Source organism: Sarcophilus harrisii, chromosome 1, assembly GCF_902635505.1.
Source record: "Sarcophilus harrisii chromosome 1, mSarHar1.11, whole genome shotgun sequence".
NCBI classification, from domain to species: Eukaryota; Metazoa; Chordata; class Mammalia; order Dasyuromorphia; family Dasyuridae; genus Sarcophilus; species Sarcophilus harrisii.
Window position 1 is genome coordinate 271911830 of NC_045426.1, and position 20885 is coordinate 271932714.

Sequence of the window (20885 nt, forward strand, 5' to 3'; positions counted from 1 at the left end):
ATTCATTTTCTATAAGTAAAGAAATTTTTCAAAGGAGATATAGCTTCCTGACTTTGTTAAGCTTAAAATTAAGACAGGGAGGATAAGTACAGGTAGAAATGGAACTACATTTAGACAAAAGGACAAGTAAGAAGATTTAAAAATATGTGAGAGAACAGAGAGAGAAAGATCATATCTAAATAGTTCTAGAAGCATAAAAGTATTAAAACAGTTATTTTTATTCTATTTAAAACTAGACTAACTTTAAATTTAAATTTTTAAGCTTAAATTTTACATTTTTCCTAAAGTAATATTTCTTTGAAATCTAGCATTAAAAGTTTATACCCCAACCCATTCTCTTGCTATCCCCATAGGAAATCTCTCATGAATCCCCTTTATTTACAGAATATTTAAGATTCTGATCAGACTGAATTGTAATTTTGTGGTCCCTCTTCAAACTCTTTTGAGATTTCTCCTTTTTGAGTTAATGAAGATCCAGCACCCTGAGAAATTTTCTTTTGGCTGCAGCAACTCTCAGTGACTATCTGCTATGTCACTGAAAGTTTGTACTAGGGAAAATATTTCCCTCTCAGTTAAAACTGTGAAGTGTTGAAGTAATATAACATCATGTAACAAAATATTTTAAATTTGTTTTATTTGCAGCCAAACTTAAAAAGTATTTACAACACTGAATTAAGCTGGCCTCTAACTTTTCATTGAAAATGAATGATTTACATAATAGGTACTCAATAAATACTTCTTGTACTAAACAGGTAAGATGATAGAAGACTACTGGGGTACATCCAGGAAAGTCCTTGGGGATCTGAAATTCTTGGATAGTTTGAAGACTTATGATAAAGATAATATCCCTCCCATAGTCATGAGAAGGATCCGAGAAAGATTCATTGACCACCCGGATTTCCAGCCTTCAGTCATTAAGAATGTGTCATCAGCTTGTGAGGGCTTGTGCAAGTGGGTGAGGGCCATGGAGGTGTATGATCGAGTGGCCAAAGTGGTGGCTCCCAAGAGGGAAAGATTGAGAGAGGCAGAAGGGAAACTGGCTGAACAGATGGGAAAGTTGAATCAAAAACGGGCAGAGTTGAAGCTGGTGGAAGATCGACTGCAAGCCCTGAATGATGAATTTGAGGCTATGAATATGAAGAAAAAGGCATTGGAAGACAATATTGACCTCTGCTCCCAGAAGTTAGTCAGGGCAGAGAAACTGATCAGTGGCCTTGGAGGAGAGAAAGACCGATGGACAGAAGCTGCCCGGCTATTGGGGATTCGTTATACTAATCTAACAGGGGATGTGCTGCTGTCCTCGGGCACTGTGGCTTATCTGGGGGCCTTTACCGTAGATTATCGTACTGACTGCCAAAATGAATGGCTACTATATTGCAAGGAGAAAGAAATCCCAGGCTCCAATGACTTCAGTCTCAGTAACACCTTAGGAGATCCTGTGAAAATCCGAGCCTGGCAGATTGCTGGATTGCCCATAGATTCTTTTTCCATCGATAATGGCATTATTGTGTCCAATTCAAGACGATGGGCTTTAATGATTGATCCACAAGGGCAGGCCAACAAATGGGTCAAAAATATGGAGAAATCCAATAAACTTTCTGTAATTAAACTTTCTGATAGCAACTATGTGAGGGTACTAGAAAATGCTCTCCAATTTGGAACTCCAGTTTTGCTAGAAAACATTGGAGAAGAATTGGACGCTTTCATTGAGCCTATTTTACTCAAGTCAACATTCAAACAGCAAGGGGTAGAGTATATGAGATTAGGTGAAAATATTATTGAATACTCACATGACTTTAAATTTTACATTACAACCCGTTTGAGAAATCCCCATTATCTCCCTGAAATAGCCGTGAAAGTCTGTCTCCTCAACTTTATGATCACTCCTCTGGGTCTCCAAGATCAACTTCTTGGTATTGTTGCTGCCAAGGAAAAGCCTGAGCTAGAAGAGAAAAAGAATCAGCTAATTGTTGAAAGTGCTGACAACAAAAAGCAGCTGAAGGAGATAGAAGATAAGATCTTAGAGGTCCTCTCCAAGTCTGAAGGCAACATTTTAGAGGATGAAACTGCCATTAAAATTCTATCATCTTCTAAAGTGCTGTCTGAGGAAATATCTGAGAAACAGAAAATTGCCTCAGTGACAGAAACACAGATTGATGAAACAAGAATGGGCTATAAGCCAGTAGCTGTTCATTCTTCCACTATCTTTTTTTGTATTTCTGACTTGGCTAACATTGAACCAATGTATCAATATTCTCTGATCTGGTTCATCAACTTGTATGTACAGTCTCTGGCCCATAGCCGGAAGAGTGATGACTTGGATCAACGTATAGAGAACATCATTATCGACTTCACAGTGAGCATTTACAACAATGTCTGTCGTTCATTGTTTGAGAAAGACAAGTTGCTCTTCTCTCTCCTCCTGACTATTGGAATCATGAAAGGGAAAGGGAATATTGATGATGAAGTCTGGCGTTTTCTTCTGACAGGAGGTGTAGCTCTTGATAACCCCTATCCCAATCCAGCTCCTGATTGGTTGTCTGAAAAGTCATGGGCTGAAATCGTTCGTGCATCCCAGTTACCCACTCTTGAAGGTCTGAAAGAGGATGTGGAAAACAATTGTTCAGAGTGGAAGGAGATATATGATTCTGCCAAACCCCATGAAGAACCACTCCCTGGGGAATGGGATTATCTCTATGGATTAGACCGTTTGGTGGTTCTCCGATGTCTGCGACCAGACAAAATTGTTCCAGCTACCCAGGAGTTTATTGTTCATAACATGGGAAAGACATACATTGAACCACCTACATTTGACCTGCAGGGATCCTACAATGATTCTAACAGCTGTGCACCATTGATTTTTGTGTTGTCTCCAGGTGCTGATCCAATGGCAGGTGAGGAAGACAACATTAAGTGGTAAAAAAAAAAATTTGCATCCTCATTAATAACAAAAAACAGTTTCTTTGCATATGCCATTAGAGGAGGGTCTTAGATAGTTATTCTCTATTTTTTAAGATTTTTGAGTTTTCCTTTTATAAATATAAATAGGATATTTAGGAAAGAAATTCAAGAGGAAAACCAAGAAATAATAAAGAGAATTAGGCAAGGATCCGAGTATTGAATGTAATTATACACTTTATATTCACAGAATCTGAGTTGATTGATTATAATTACACATGGATCCTATTGAATACTTAGAAAAGGGCAACTCAAAATCTGAAATTTTTTTTTTATATATATAGGAGGAGCAATAGGAGCTTGAGCATTAATCAAAGAGTCCCTAATACAGTGATGACATCTTAGCATGAATGTTTACTACTAATTATTTTTGAATATAAATAACCATATTAAAAGAAAGAAGGAACTGTTTATTTTAGCCCTTGGATTGACCCTATCAAGGGTAGCTTTCCTTGTGAAAGTTAGGTGAAACTACATGTCTTTTGACAAACTTTTTTTCTTGTCGATACCATAGGGAGAACTCTTTTTGAAAGGGTTAGGAATTTTAATTTACAGCATTGCTTTCATGGGATCATTGTAAACTTGGCAGAGTCATTGTGGTCTCTTCTAAAAGCTCTCTTGGCTTTGCTCACAGGTCTGCTCAAGTTTGCAGATGATCTTGGCATGGGAGGTAACAGCATTCAAACAATCTCCCTTGGCCAGGGCCAGGGCCCCATTGCTGCTGATATGATTGACAAAGCCATCACTGAGGGAACCTGGGTGGTCTTACAGAACTGCCATCTAGCCACCAGCTGGATGCCTGCTTTGGAGAAGATATGTGAGGAAGTGATTGTACCTGAAAACACCAATCCATCTTTCAGGTAAGAGGCTACCCAGAAAGTTCCCTATTTCTATGTTTAACTCTTATTTGAGTAGCTCTCCTTCTCCCACCTCCAGTTTTTTTTTGTTTTTTTTTTTTTGGTAAAGTTTTTTTGAAGTAAAAATGAAACAATAAATAAAACAAAATAAAAAATGTTAATTCATATAAATAATCCAACTGATCAGTTTCTATTATCTTTTTTTTTTTTTTTTTTGGCCACCTGCTGCATGAATCATAGAATTTTAGGGTCCAGAGCTCTCTTGTGAATCAGCCAGGCAGTACAGTGGTTAGTGTCACACTAGTATTAGTCAAGAAGACTTGAATTCAAATTATAGTTCAGGCATTTACTAAATTATATGACTCTGGGCAAATCACTTCACCTCCACCTGTCTCAATTTCCTAATTGGAAAAATAGAGATAATAACAATCACTTACCTCACAAGGTTAGTTGTGAGGAACAAATTATGTTACTACATTATATAAATGTTATCTATTATTATTAGAGGATACTAATCCAGTGATTTCTAACCTTTCCAATATGAGGACCCATTTTTAGCATCAAAATTTTTCATGGATCTCTATATGATGATAGTACTATTAATATCCATTAACTGAGAAAATGCATAATTGCTGAGCTCTTATGAGTTTAATTGTTGCTTTTAGATTTATATTTTATTTATCATAATACTACCTACAGACTTGTGAGAAATATATGTGAGTGACACATCATTTGTTCAGTCTATAGAAAGTATGTTTTATTGTTTTCTGTGCTCCCTTCTACTACTTCATATCAAAGCCTGAAGGTAAGTCTGGTTTCTCAAAGCACTACTCTCATGAATTCTACAAGGTTTGAAAGGCTTTGAGTACAATCTCTTTTCTGAGCACAAGCCTAGCTACGGGTAGAGAAGTTCATGAATTGTAGACCAGACTCACCTTCAGTGGTGAATTCTTTAGTCATAAAAAATTCATGGAATCAGATGATGCCTTTTTCCATAAGTATCCCTACCCCTCTCCTTGATCAAAGCAAAAAACAGTCCAAGGCCCACAGGTTGGAAAATATTGACCTAATTTAGCACAAATTTGAAACACAGCAAATAGTGGTCTAGAAATCTTGAGACCATCAATGATAGGGACCCATACCCTTCAGAATTAATGACCTGTGGTCCATGAACTTGTTGATGTTGTTTTTTAATATTTTCATAACTATATTCAATATAATTGGTTTCCTTTGTAGCCCTACATATATTATTTTTTACATTTAAAAACTTTCTTCTGAGAAGGGATTCATAAGCTTCACCCACTTGCCCAGTCTCTATGATAATAAAAAGATTAAAAGCCACTGTTTCCTCAAAAAAGCCATTCTAGTTTAGGATAGTTCTTTCTAATTGTTATAAAGTATTTCCTTTAAGTTTAAAAGGATAGCATATATTTAATTTATATCAGATTGCTTGCTGTCTTGGGGAGACAGGAGGTCAGGGAGGGAGGGAGAAAAATTTAGAACGTGAAGTCTCACAAAAATAAATGTTGAAAGCTATCTTTACATGTATTAAAAAATGCTATAGAAAAATATAAAAATTTTAAAATATGCTTTAAAAAATAAAACATTTCCTCTTCCTCTCTATCCATGTCAAATGAAGTATAATCAGAATAGCTATAGAAAAAGTTACTTGTTGAAGTCTAATTTTGAATGAACTTATGTTTGGAAAGATAAATCACTTCCTTTCATCTATAAAATAAAGGTATTCAAATAAGTAATCTCTCAAGTCTCTTTCACCTCAAATTATTTTTGCCTCTGAAGTAAATTTTTTTAAAAAAGGAATATAAATTCTATTCATTTTTGCTATTTATGTACCTCTTGAGAATGGAAACCCATTGTTAAATTTACAAACTGTGTGACCCTGAGCAGAATGACAACAGGGTGGCAACAAACATTTGTTATTAACATTATTATTATCTATTATGATACATACATTGTAATATTAATATTATTAACACATGTAAGACACCATGCTAAGCACAGGGAGACAAATGCAAGCAAAAAAGAAAGTCAGTCCCTGCCTTCAAGGAGCTTACTTTCTAATGGAGGAAAATAACAAGAATAAATGAGATGAAAAGCAGGGGAGATGGGGTAAATACCCAAACTAAGTTTGGAGAGTCAAAAGCAGAGCTGAGAAGGGAACGAAAGATGGCTGGCAAGGTTCTTCCCCAAAATGAAGGCTTCCAGAAGGAACCCACCAATGAGAGAAAAGGGCTTTGGGAAGGATGGGAAGGATGTTCCAAGGTTCCTTCAGCAAGACTTGACCTTTCCATCTCAGTTTCCTCACCATAAAATAGATCTAATAAGAGAGCTATCTCACAAGATTGTTGTGAAGCGCAAAGGAGTAACCAACATACACAAAGTGTTTTGCAAACTCTAAAATGCTATCTGAAGAGTTGCCATTATTATAATTATTACATTTTAATAGAAAATGAAGTCTAGTTTAGGACATAGGTTATTTGTGTCAGTTCTCAGATCATTTAAAACAAATTTTTGCAGGGATCTGGTGATTTCTAGGAAAAAGTTTTTTTTTTTTTTGGCTTTAGGAAATAAATTGATTTTCAGGTAAAAAAATGAATTGCACTTTTCTCCTAGGCTGTGGCTTACCAGTTATCCATCAGAGAAGTTTCCCGTCAGCATTCTCCAGAATGGAATCAAAATGACCAATGAACCTCCCAAAGGTGTTCGAGCCAACCTCTTGCGTTCCTACCTCAATGACCCTATTTCAGATCCTGTTTTCTTCAACAGTTGTGAAAAAATTCAGATGTGGCACAAATTGTTGTTTGGCCTTTGTTTCTTCCATGCCATTGTTCAAGAGAGAAGAAACTTTGGACCTTTAGGTAAGTTCTAGGAATCTTCACAAATTTCTTTCTTTTTTTTTAAAACACCATTTAATTTATTTATTTAATTTTAAGCTTAAATACAAAATAAGAAAAGAAAAAAAAATATTGCCATGTGCACAGCAGAACATGAGAGGATCTAACATATAAAGCAATAAATTTCCATTTCAAGAAAGCCCATGTAATAAATACTACACATTGTGTTCAGAGTTGAACATCTTTTCTTTGCTTCCTTCTAAGTTTTCTTCTGTTCTCTGCTGTACACTTTTTAATTTTTTTCCCCTTCACCACTCAAGAAGACTACAATTAAGTACGGATATAATTATAGTTGTACACACACATACACACAATATACACACAAATATATATACACATGCATATATAGATATCTATTACCATACATATATATTCATATGCATGTATATAAAACTGTGCTATACTTATTTCCACTTGTCCTGTTTCTCTGAAGGTGAATAACTTCTTCTTTCATAAGTCCAAGTCCAATATTTTTCTAAATCCAATAACTCATCCTTTTCTACACTACAGCAATATTCCAACCTTATACTGTCTAGTTATTTTAAATAGTCTAAAACAATATTAATATGGCTGACATATAGTATAGTTTCCCTATTTTTCTCTTTTGATTAAATCTTATTTTAGCTTTATTTTGTCTGAGATTGTGATTATTACCTCTGCTTTTTAAAAAATATATAACAAATTCTACTCCTGATCTTTATTTTATGCTTATGTATATCTCTAATTTTATAACATTTCCTGAAAGCAACATATGGTTGAGTTGTTGAGTACAAATTTTTAAGGTTTCCATTTTATGGGAGAACATGCAATACACTTTCTAATCTATAATTACTTATTGTTTATTTTTTGCCCATTTTCCCTCACTATCTTTCTTATCCTATTTCTGTCCCTTCTTACTCCTCTGCTTTGCTTCTACTCCTCATTCCTATCCCCTATGTTGGGGAATATATATTTACTTCTTAGGGTGGAAGAGATGGTGCAAATAGATAACAGAGAAAATACAGAAGCAAAATGAAATTGAGGGTTAACAGAAAACTAATATGAAATAGAAATAGAAAGAAAGCACTGGGATGCTTTCAGTGAATTAGTTATCATAAGTCATCAGACCCAGGAAAATTAAACTACAAATTACTGTTAGTGGGCTTTTAAAAGTCATTGACATTATTATTTGAAAAAAAAAAAGGAGTCATAAAAGGAGAGATATCATAAGACAGCCAATTAAATCAGTTATCCCAAAATGAAAGAAGCTACATTCTTCAAATTGTATACCACTGAGCTGGAATGCTAGAAGGTATTATTATAGAGATTATTTGACAGCATTTTGTTTTTTGTTTTTTTTTTTTTTGAGTTTTATTTTTTATTTTTTTTTATTTATTTTTTTTTTATTTAATAGCCTTTAATTTACAGGATATATACATGGGTAACTTTACAGCATTAACAATTGCCAAACCTCTTGTTCCAATTTTTCACCTCTTACCCCCCCCCACCCCCTCCCCTAAATGGCAGGATGACCAGTAGATGTTAAATATATTAAAATATAACTTAGATACACAATAAGTATACATGACCAAAACATTATTTTGCTGTACAAAAAGAATCAGACTCTGAATTATTGTACAATTAGCTTGTGAAGGAAATCAAAGATGCAGGTGTGCATAAATATAGGGACTGGGAATTCAATGTAATGGTTTTTAGTCATCTCCCAGAGTTCTTTTTCTGGGTATAGTTAGTTCAGTTCATTACTGCTCCATTAGAAATGATTTGGTTGATCTTGTTGCTGAGGATGGCCTGATCCATCAGGACTAGTCATCATCTAGTATTGTTGTTGAAGTATATAATGATCTCCCTGGTCCTGCTCATTTCACTTAGCATCAGTTCGTGTAAGTCTCTCCAGGCCTTTCTGAAATCATCCTGTTGGTCATTTCTTACAGAACAGTAATATTCCATAATTTTCATATACATTTGACAGCATTTTGAAAAGGATTAGTGATCACCATGAGCCAGAACAACTTTATTGTAGAAATGTATAGGAGATGGGATTTGGGGTTATGGGTCATAGACTATTCCATGAGAGAGATTGATCCTGGGACAACTTGAACAAAGGCATAAGTATCACAAGAAAACTGCTGGAGGATACTCCAGGAGAGAACAGGCATATCACTTGGTAGCTTCCTATTTTAACAAAATTTTCTCAATAACTAGGTGTGAAGATAAGTACTTTTTTTCATACATAATATCTAAAAAATCCAATTACTTAAAGAAGGAGGAGATTGCGGAAAAAAAGGAGGAAAGTGGTCATACAGTATACAAATAGACATTTTGGTGAAGGGGCTGCAAAAGGTCTTAAAGTCACATGTGGGCACAGACACACAGACGTGACTTGCTCAAAACCATTCAACTCTTACTGAAAGTAAAGCTGAGGTAGAATCAGATGGAGTACAAATCTCCATAATTTGCATTATTTTAATAATTTAATTTTAATTAACTTGCATAATTTTAGAGTTGGAAAAAGCCCAAGCAATGACCTTGTCAGTTTTATAAAGAAGAAAAAACAATCCAGCCCATGCTTCCAAGAAATGATGGGACATGAAGGTAGAAAGGCATGGTTGCACACCACTACCTGGACTGGATCAGATTTGGTCATGCTCCAAATGGCTGCTGAGCTGCCCTCTCTGACTTGGGTGAATTTGGGATCAAAGCTGGGAAAAGCTAAGGACCTCTCTCTAACTTTATTACTATACTAGTTTTGGAATTTTTTGCTATAAGAAAGTATTTCAACCAAGATAAATAATCCCAAATCCCAGCTTGCTGACATTTACCACACTAATTAAGAGAATGTTAAAGAAGTTGATTTAGTACCAATATGGTCAAAGGCAGACCCATATTGATTATAAATATCAGTGCAAATTGGATTTTTTTACTCTGGAAGAAAGATGCTGATATATCCCATAATGGAACTTTACTCCTCTATATGTGATTACTAAATGGGAGCTTTCATATCTGTATTTCTCCGACCCTGGCAGGTTGGAATATTCCCTATGAATTCAATGAGTCTGACCTCAGAATCAGCATGCGGCAGATCCAGATGTTCCTTAATGAATATGAAGAAGTGCCATTTGAGGCTCTGACCTACCTAACAGGTATTGAAAGAGTTTAGCTGCTATAGCAAATATTTCTTTTCTATGTTACATCCACCTATTCTTTCTTTTCCTTCAACTACCTTAAAGGAGCAGCAAGCTTCTTTGCTTCCTAATCAATTAACCAAGTCAAATATTTATTGCTTACCTATTATGTGGAAGGCTATTAGGAGTTGAAAAAGATGCATAGTTCCTACTCTAAAGAAACTTAACACATAGGGAGACATAAAAAATATGGCAAAGCAATATGTACATTGCATAAATGCCGGATGAGTGATCCCTACTAGATCCTTGAAGAGATAGGATACTGTTTACTTAATAACAAACTAACAAAAAACCCCAATATTTTCAAGAGATCATTTCAAAGCTACCTCTGAATTCCTTCATAAGACCCATGTGCCATTAATTTTTTTACCTTAGAAACCCAATACTAACTAGATTAGCAAAACCTCTCCAATAAACTGAGCACATTCCTATGTCATCCTCCTAAGCTCCAGACGTCTCACATTTAGCCATAGTCTGATCAGCTCTCCCTAGACATCCCACAAGCACCTTGAACTCTGTCTTAAACCAGACTCATCCTCTTCTGAAACCTGTTCCTCTTCTTGATTTTCTTTGTTGCCATGGATACCAACACATTCCTTAATCCTGTGGGGCATGGTTTTTTTTTCCCCTCAATTTTCCCCATGATTTGCTGGGACTCACAAACAGTGATTAAACAGTATTCACTTCTCCTGATTAATATGATACTTTGTCTACAATGCCATGGATGAACAAATTTTTCATAAAAGATTTAATATTTGCAGGCCTATCACCACTAAGAATACCTTTGTTTCCTTCCCATCCTCCTTTAGCTTCCTTTTTATATATTATATCCTATGCTTTGATCAAACTAGACAAATTGCTGTGCTTCAAAATTTGGTTTTCTACATTTGTTCCCTGGCTTACGCTATATCCTTTCCCTGGGATATTCTCTTTACTTAGTTCCAATTTTTATATAAACTTTGAAGACCCAACATAAATACCATTTCTTCCATGAAATTTTCCCTGACTTCCCAATCCCTCCCACTACTGATTCTGTGGCTATCCCATATAATGTTATTTATTCTTCTTAAGCATTTATCATATTCCAAATTGTGTTATAATTTTTGCTTGTTTCTCATTCCCTATGAGACTATATGCTTTCAAGAACAGAAATTTTTTTATTCATCTTTCTATCTCCTACAATACTTAACCCAATATCTGAGATGCTCCATAAACCCTTTTGAATGAATGAGTAATAACCAAATCAAAGGCTTCATTTCTGCCCAGTTTCTGTTGACTTTCCCCAGGTGAATGTAATTATGGTGGCAGAGTGACTGATGACAAAGACAGACGCCTCCTACTATCCCTTCTTTCCATATTCTATAATAAGGATATAGAAAATGACTATTACAGCTTGGCTTCTGGAGGCATCTACTATGTTCCACCAGATGGTCCGTACTCGGTAAGACATTGCTCCAGAATTTTACCCCACATTTCTCAGTACTTTAAGTTCTACTTTAAGACACAATTCAGTGACTCCCTTTACTTTTGAGGCATGCAAAGTGATGGATACTCTCATGAATGATCCTGAATATATAGGTAGAGGAGAAAAGGGGATACGGGAAAAAATAAATGAGATGGGAAATGAGGAAGCGAGGCAGGAGGGAGGGAGAGAGAAAAGGATGGGATAGAGTACTCTCAACCATTAATTATCTCAGCTCTTCCTCTACTGGCATCCATGTCATCAGCAACTCTTCTCATCCTCAGTTTTAGAGTTTGGTTTGATTTGTTCTTCTGCCCAAAGGCTCAGTATATAGTTATGATCGAGTGAATAGTACAAGGTTAACAGATTAAGAATTAGTAGTAATACCTGGGTTTATCTTCACTATTTTCCTACAAAATTACAAATATGAATATTAGATAGTTGCAAATGATCTTTACAGTCAGTCACTTGAAATTTATTGAAGTTAAAGGGGTTTGGTTGTCACCATGATGATCCCGGTAAACTGATGTCAATCATTAGTGTCCCTTACTGGTCAGTACCTCTTAAGGATCTGAATCATCACGTCCTGTCTGACCCATGTGGATTCTGAGTCTGTCCTTCCTTAATCTGAGGTTTTATTTCCAGGACTACATTGACTACATAAGGGGCTTGCCCATAGCCACCCACCCTGAAGTTTTTGGCCTTCATGAAAATGCAGATATCACCAAGGACAACCAGGAAACCAATCTATTGTTTAATGGTGTATTACTGACACTTCCCAGGCAAAGTGGGGGAGCTGGCAAGTCTCCTCAGGTAATAATAGGTTTGAGATGACATCAACACCCAGTTCCACTCCCCTCCCACCCCCTACCCGCCCAAAGGAATGACATTGTTGGATAGTATAAGTTTCTAGATGGATTGATTTGGAGCATTGGAAAGAAATGATCTAAGACATCGCTGTGTTTGGGGAAGATGTGTAAACTGTGAAATGGAGACTTCAGAATTCTAATCATGGAATGTTAGAGCCAGAAATCTCTGGCTCTAGAGATGATCTCATCTCATCCAAACCTCTTATTATAATAGTACCTTACTTTCTTTTTAATTCTTTATATTTTCCTTTTATAAAATTATATTGATATCTTTTGTTTTTATATCACCTTCATTTCTGAAATATCCCTATCTCCTTCCCGCTCCAATTTGTCATAAAAATGTTTTTGAAAGAAGTAGAAAACACGAATTCAAATGGGATTAGCAGCTAATGGTTTCCTAGCTCTCAGTTCAAGCTTTAAAACATGCTGATTATCTTCTCATCTCCACTTTGACCCCTTCTAGCTGCATAGTTTTAATTCATTCAGTTTTCAAGAGATACAACATAATTGGCTATAATATTCTGATATGATTCTGCACAAAGTAGGGACTGTGTCAGTATTTCTCAGTATATAGGGTAATGGTTTTCCCAACACTGAAGAGGAAAGATCAGATTTCCTGCTTTAATAGGATTGTTCTAATACAAAAATGACTGTACTTATTCTCTAGGCTTAATTGTCTCCCAGCAGACAATACCCATCAGTGGCCTTTTTCTGTTTGCTAGAAGGGATAATGCAAAAAAATTAGTGGGGGAAGAGGGGAAGTGAGGTAGTAGGTAAACAGAGTCACTGAGTGAGAAGGATTTATAATTGTTGAATAAGGTGACCAACATCACCAAGAAATGCCCCTGCAGAGGTCTAGCACTAGAGTCCCTGGGGAGCCCATGGGTAGAGACTCAGGGATGATTCCTTTGGAAGAATGAGAAATTTCTTAATGATCAATGGTAATCTCATCTTACTAACCTCCTTGGTTAAAGAGCAAGTTTGTGTCTAGATCATAGACTTAAATATCAGAGTCAGATTTATGGATCTTACTGCCTATCGTGAACCAAAAGGTTATGATTCTCCTACAGTTAATGTAGATAGAATTCACAGCAAGAAGAGAGGGGGAACCCATATGATAATTGGTTTGTATTTTACTGGGGCAGAGTTGGGTTTTTTTCTAGGGCAATTGGGGTTAAGTGACTTGCCCAGGTCACACAGCTAGGAAGTGTTAAGTGTCTGAGGCTGGATTTGAACTCAAGTTTTCCTGATTCTAGGACTGGTGCTCTATCCACTGCACCATCTTGCTGCCCAACTGGTTTACATTTTATACCCTGCTGATGATTTCCAGAGAAATTCTATCGAAGCACATTTAAAAGAACTATTTATTACATGTTAATTCTTTTGAGAAAGTTACCATTCAGAAAGCTTATTTCATATTTGCTTCTCTACCAATTTGTAATTTAAGGAAGTGGTTGAAGAGTTGGCTAAGGACGTCCTATCCAAACTTCCTAGTGACTATGACTTAGAAATGGTCATGAACATGTACCCTGTGGTCTATGAAGAGTCCATGAACACTGTCTTGAGGCAAGAGCTCATTCGATTTAACAGGTAGGACTGGCCTTTTTCTCTGTGGTCATAACTGCTGATTTAGACTGTTCTCTATAAGTTGATGGTGAGGTGGCTCAGTGGACAGAGTACAGGGCTTGGCATCAGGAAGAGCTGAGTTAAAATCCAGCCTCAGACATTTACCAGTTGTGTTATCTGGGCAAGTCACTCATCTTTTATTTGCCTTAATCCCCTGGAAAAGGAAATGGCAAACCACTATAGGATCTTTGCCAAGGAAAATGGTATTTGTGGTCCATGGGGCCACAAAGAGTCAGATTCAACTTAATAACTAACTCAACAACAATTTTAAGTTGTAGAAAAAAAAAATGATGGCCTGATAGAGAGGATATTTCTTTATTTAGTAATTCTCTATACCAATCAAATCAGAGATCCAGACCAGAACTTAATAGGACCTTCAGATTAGGGAGAAACTATTTCAGGGGACATTGGACATTTGCTTTTTAAAAGGTGAAAATGATGGAGCAGAAACTATTTTGCCTGGTGGCCTTCCATTGGAAACCACTGTCTAACTTGCTTGGCAATGAGCCTTTGGATGGTTCACCAGCTAATGTAGTTCTATAAGTTTATTTTGCATCAGCATGACTCTTTACACAAGTCATTTCTGATGGAGTATAGCCTAGTAGATATAATAAAGAAATAAAACTCTATATATCTTTCAATCACTTCCCTCAACTTCTGGTGGAATCAGGTTAAAGTAAACACCAAGAGTGTCCTCAGAGACTGTGTATGGAAGGAAGGGAAAAAGACTTTCTCAGTGATAGTAGTTGGACAGGAATATAATGGAGTGATAGTGACTGATAGGGCAGCAACATAAAGGATTAGTTTGGGGCATGGGAGGCTCAATTCATTATTTCGCTTGTTAGTTTTTTACCACAGGGTACCAATATTTCTTCCTAGCCCAACATCACTTTCCCTTTCGGGGCCCTAATTTGCTTTATCCCACTGATGATTCCAGCTTTGAAATACTAAGAAACTAAACATATGAGTCAAGGTTCCATAGAACCTTGGAGATGATAGACTTTTGTTGTTGATTGAGCCTTTTGCATTTTCAGTTTGTTTCCAGTCAAGTTTAGGTCCAGGGAATGGGTCTTATATGGGACAAAGAGATCCTTGTTGTCTGGGCTCCCTTAAAGTAGAAAAATTTTCTGTAGATTCCAGCAAACCTCCCTGGAGAATAGTAAAGCTCTTTAATTTCTCTCAGTCAAATTCTAGTCACCTCATCTATTCTGTTTATTATTGTGATAATAAAAAAGGAAAGTATCTGCCTTAATACACTTGGGATGGGAGGAAGAAATGATCCCTGTCTAGAAATATTATTTCAGCTTGACTTCTGTCTCCCACAGACTGACATCAGTGGTTCGGAGCAGTCTGATCAACCTGGGTAGAGCCATCAAAGGCCAAGTCCTAATGTCTTCAGAGCTAGAAGATGTCTTCAACAGTATGTTAGTGGGAAAAGTGCCAGGCATGTGGGCAGCAAAGTCATACCCATCTCTGAAGCCCCTAGGTGGTTATGTGTCTGATCTCCTGGCACGTCTAACTTTCTTCGAGGTAACAGAAATCCATTACACCTAATAGTTTTGTTTGGGGAGGAGAGAACAGTGAGAGAGTAGATGAATAGACTGGGGGTTGGCAACCATACAACCAACAATATGGTGCCAATGCCTACTCTTTACAGGGTATCTTTCTTTCATGAGTTGGGAAGAGAGGGAAAATGAAGTTAAGGATAAAGAGAGATTATTTATAAAGAAACAGAAGGCAAGACAAGATAGTAGGATAAATCCATATGACAAAGATATAATTTGAATTATTGTCCAAAGAAATGTCATCAACAATACCAATACAGAATGGGCAGTGGAATGATGAAATGATTGATGGACTTGTTAAGAAAAGACTTTGTAGAGGAGGTGACTTAGAAAGCTAAGTTCTGCTATTTCCAAGCTTTAAAAGGGGATTTTTTTTTTAAAAGAATAGAAACAGTAAGTTGTGAGGGGGAGGAGAATATTAAGAGTCTCATTTTTACCAATATAAACAAGCTTCTCTCTGATCTAGACCATTTCCCCCTTGTGCGAGTGTCTGTGGTTTGATTTTACTTTGTTCCTTTGCTTCCTCAGGAGTGGATTAAAAATGGACCCCCAAATGTGTTCTGGATTTCAGGATTCTATTTCACACAGTCCTTTTTAACAGGTGTTTCCCAGAATTTTGCTAGGAAATACACCATTCCCATTGACCACATTGGATTTCAATTTGAGGTAAGGTGGCTTCAGGTTGTTTAGTTCAAGGACCCATCGTGAAAACAAAACTTTTTGTTGTTGATCCTTTTGATCAGTTGATCCAGTTGATCAGTTGATTATAACTGATGATCCTAGGATCTCCTCTTGTTCTGTCTCTTTCATTTACTGAGCTAAAGAGATGGATAATTTGATAACTTTTTTCTTGAAAGGTGGCCCAGGTTGCTATTCCCATTGGCATCTGTTTCCATGATTCTAACTGCATTTCCATCCTGTCACCTCCATACTATGAAAGCAGTAGTTTGGCTGTGAGTTCTAATGATGCCTTTACAATCTGGTTGGGTCCTTCATCCTGAAGAATGTTACTATTTAGCTTTGCATCTGAATATGATAAAGTGGTACTTTGAAGATTATGGAAAAAGCAAACAAGTACATTACTGGTTAAGCACTGAACTAACAAAGCATATAGAGAAAGGGAGCAGAAAAGGCATATAATTATCTTATGTCAGTAGAATATTAGAACTGGAATAGTTCTCAAAGATTACCCACTTCAATCCATTTGCTTCACAATTGGGAAATATAGGTTAAAAGATGATTTGGAAATAAATTTACTTATGGTTACACACTGAGTTAATGGCAAGAACAGAATTATTTAGAATCTAGAGTTGTAATTAGAACTTTTTTTCACCTGGGGCAATACCCCTTTTCTTCCTCCCAAAATACTCTCCCCACCAAAAAGCAAGGGGTAGCAGTACAGTGAAAGCAGTAAGATTGGCCAGGATTAGAACCTTATCGTGTTATCCACCCTGCCATTGCTTTTCAAGTATTTGGAGGTGTGGGCCAAAAAGACAAATATAGGAATGATAGTAATCATTCAGCATGATTGTGACAATGCAGAATCCTTGAATAATAGAATTTTCAATCAAGAAATTAGCTAGGATAACCCAAGATAGGTAATGGAGCACCTGGAATGTCAGGCTAAGAGTTTGGGTTTCATTAAGAATAAATCAAAGTGTGGTGGTAGTTTTTGCCCAGAGACTATAGAATGGTTCTGTGGTTTTCTCACAATAGCTTCAAGTGATATGATTATATGTAAAGTCCTGGGCAAACTCCAAAATCATACATATATACAGATAGGTATGTGTATGACATAGGGATTAGAGAGAGAGAGCAGATTTGGGGCCAGAGAAGCCTGGGTTCTTGACCCAGAACTGATCATTTAACTTTCTATCACACCAAACAATTCTCTTAAGACTTTAAACTTCAGAACAGGTACAAATCTGGATTGATAGAGACAATTTTCCTCCCTAGCAGCAGATGAAGGGTTCAGATTTGTAATTTTATAAGCATAGAGATTTCCTAGTATGAAAACTCCCTCCCCTGAAGCAGATCAGCAATTTGTCTACTATTCTTAAAAATTCTTAATTAAATTTAATTAATAATAATTAATTAAAATTCTTAAAAAGAGTTGTCTGACTTGTATTAATTGACACAAAGCGAAACCACCAGAACCAGGAGAACATTTGTACACAACAGCAACATTGTATGATAATCAACTATGAATGACTTGACCCTTCTCAGCATATAAGGATCCACAGTTCCAAAGGACTCATGTTGGAAAATAACATCTATGTCCAGAGAAAGAACTGATGGACTCTGAATGCAGATTGAAGCATATTATTTTCACTTTATCTTGTTTTTTTTTTTTAATTTATTTGTTTTCCTTTTGGTCTGTATCTTCTTTCACAACTATGATTAATATGGAAACTTGTTTTCCATAATTGTACCTAATCTATATGAAATTGCTTACCATTTAAGGAAAAGGAGAGGCAAGGGAGAAAAATTTGAAACTCAAAATGCAAAAATGAATACTAAAATTTGTCTTTACATATAATTGGGAAAAAAATACTATTAAATAAAAAAAGAATCTGGACTTCCCAGGTGATTGGAGACTCCTCTTGAGTCTAGGGGATGTCATTATAGCCAGGAAAACTAGGCATATAATATATATAGAAAGATAGTTTTCTGGGCTCCTGAGAAGTTATTCATTTATTTACAGATATTTACATACTTGCAGTGTGAAAGAGCCTTGTTAAGTATTCAGGGAAAGAAACAAAGTTTAAATGTTTAAAAGATTTTGCCTTCATGGAGATTATAGTCTAATAGGGAGAAAAGACACAAAGAGATGACAGGATGGATGTGTTAAAGATATAAAACAAAGTGCTGGGTAAAGTCCGATGGGGCAGGCTGTTAGGGATGGGTTCATGTAGGAGTTGAGCTTTAAAGAATATGTAGGAATTCATTAGGCCGGAAGGGAGAGGCAGGATAATTGTAATAGAAAACAATATGAGAAAATGCATAGAGGTAGGAGAGTGATAGATATGTTGAAAGTGATTAATGGTAGCAAGAATAGTTCATTCACTTTGAATAGAATGGAGTGTACATGGGGAGGAGCCACATAAGATAAGGCTGGGCAGTGACTAAATGACAGAGTTCTTTCAGTGTCAAACACAGAAGGTTGAACTTTATTTTGTGAACCATTGTAAGCCATTAAAAATTTTTGAGCAGAAGAGATATGAACAGATTCTGTATGTGAAGAGATTATTCTGGGGCAGCTAAGTGGTACAGTGGATAGAGTGCCAGTCTAGAGGACCTAAGATCAAATCTGTCCTCAGACACTTAACCCTTCTTATGTATGTGACCTTGGACAAGTCACTTAACCCCAAATGCCTCAGCCAAAAAAAAAAAAGAAAGAAGAAGAAGCTATTATTTTGGCAGATGACAAATGGATTGGTTGAAGTTAGGAAATAAGGAATAATAACCCAGGCAAGTGCCAGTGAGGACCTGTTTTAATGGTGATGGCCCTGGGAGTAAAGGAAGGGCTGGAAGTCAGGATGTTATAGTCATAGAATTGATGGGATTTGGTCACTGATAGATGTAGGAGGTAAGAAGAAAATGCTAAATAACTCTAAGCTATTTTCATATACTTGAATGCAATGCTTTATGTGTCCCAGAGGATAAATGCTAAAAAAAAAAAACCCAACCAAAAACTGTTGTACATTCTTCCAGGTGACCTCACAGGAATCAACTGTAGAAGAGAAGCCAGAAGATGGAGCTTTTATCAAAGGCCTTTTCTTGGAAGGAGCTCGGTGGGACAGGGTTACTATGGAAATCGGAGAGTCTTTCCCTAAGATTCTTTATGACCCTCTCCCCATCATTTGGCTCAAACCAGGAGAAAGTTCCACATTCCTGCATTATAACATTTATCAATGTCCTGTCTACAAAACCAGTGCCCGGAGAGGCACTCTATCCACTACTGGCCACTCAACCAACTATGTCCTTTCCATTGAGCTTCCTACAATGATGTCCCAGATGCACTGGATAAACCGTGGCGTGGCATCACTGTGCCAGCTGGATGATTAAAAAGATATCTCCTACTTACTCTCTAGTATATACTTAACTTTCCTTAGGCCAGTAACTATAATCTCATAAATATAGAGATTATAGGATGATAATAACTGGTGGGGGACTTCAGAGGTCCCATAGTCCATTTTACAGATCAGGAAACTGAGTCTCGGGGAGCCTATAATTTATCAAATTAATTAAGAGTTGCTTAAGTTACAAGAGCTTAAGTGACTTACTCAATGTCACACAGTTAATATGTATCAGACTTGAGATGGTCTTCCAGAGTCTGAGAATGCTAGATCCACTATATCATTTTGCTTCTCTTGGGATACTAATAAGTTAATCACTTTTTTGGGTATATTTTTTGCTGTTTCTATACTTTATGTTCCACTCATCTCTCTGCTGTTCTACAGTTCTGCTCAGAAGGAGTTAGGAAAGAAAACAAAGCAATCAGTCTGGTCAGTGTTTTAATAGAATTTTCTTACACTTAGTTTCTACCTCCTCTTTATGTTGATATATCTGCTATAAAGCCTGGTTATTTTGTTAGGTGACACAAAACCATGCTTGATAACAAGTGTCCTTTCTTAAGTGACTTTCATTCTAACTGAATGCATATGGAAAATCACTTCATGGGAAAATCATTTTCTTTAAGGAAAATAAATTGGGATGTGTCTACAAACCCCAGGATTCTTCTAAGACATGTAAAATTAGCAGGATTGATAAGGTGTAAAAAAAAAAAAAAATTTAAATTCTTTTAAAGGCCAATAAGGAAATAGAATCATTCTACTTTTTTGAGAATTGTTTAATGGCTGGTTTAAAAAAAAATTAACATTTCTCATGTCCAAGGACAAGATTCTTTAAGACTATGTTGCCTAGAATAGAAGGTGAGATTCTTTTTTAAGAAAATGAAACTTTAAAAATAAAACTTGCTTTATGTGGGCAGATGTTTTGAATAAAGGCAAAACCAGTCCAAAGTAAGAAGAAATAAGAAATTTTTGAAAATTTAAATATTTGTTTTCAGTTCCAAATTTTCTGAGAAGGCAAGAAAAACAATATCCATTACACATGTGAAGTCATGCTAAATATATTTTCACAGTGTTGAAGTTTTTCTTTCTCAAAGATGACCATGGGAGGTGATGCCTTGATGTGAAAGTGAATTGGATTTAAGTGAAGGTAGGCTGTGCAAAGTCACCAGCCTCACTTTCTCTTCCAGAACCATCAGGGGCCAGGGGCAAGATATACATCAGGAGTACTAGAGATGGTGTTGGATGCAGTGGGAAATTTTGGCCTTTAGCTATGTTGTCCCCATTTTCTCCCCCAAAGCAATAAAAATAAAAGGGGAAAAAAGCCCCAGGTTTAATCTGCACTCAAGTTAATCAGTTCTTTCTGAAGGTGGATAAT

The 20885-nt window shown here is 36.3% G+C and overlaps 1 protein-coding gene across 3 annotated transcripts in view; it reads left to right on the forward strand.

The window, feature by feature from the left end:
• The window catches only part of DNAH3 (dynein axonemal heavy chain 3), a 196481-nt gene extending 175976 nt beyond the window's left edge, over positions 1-20505 (forward strand). The window contains exons 53-62 of one of the 3 annotated variants that reach the window (XM_031942286.1): positions 753-2894; positions 3593-3818; positions 6450-6694; positions 9754-9870; positions 11199-11353; positions 12020-12187; positions 13691-13833; positions 15195-15399; positions 15963-16100; positions 19149-20502. In XM_031942286.1, the coding sequence (XP_031798146.1) occupies positions 753-2894; positions 3593-3818; positions 6450-6694; positions 9754-9870; positions 11199-11353; positions 12020-12187; positions 13691-13833; positions 15195-15399; positions 15963-16100; positions 19149-19502 (3893 nt within the window). In that variant the 3' untranslated portion in view covers positions 19503-20502. Of the gene's footprint in view, positions 1-752; positions 2917-3592; positions 3819-6449; positions 6695-9753; positions 9871-11198; positions 11354-12019; positions 12188-13690; positions 13834-15194; positions 15400-15962; positions 16101-19148 lie in introns of those variants that run through there. The other 2 variants (XM_031942288.1, XM_031942295.1) reach the window with 2 other exon arrangements.
• The last annotated feature ends 380 nt before the right edge of the window (positions 20506-20885 follow it).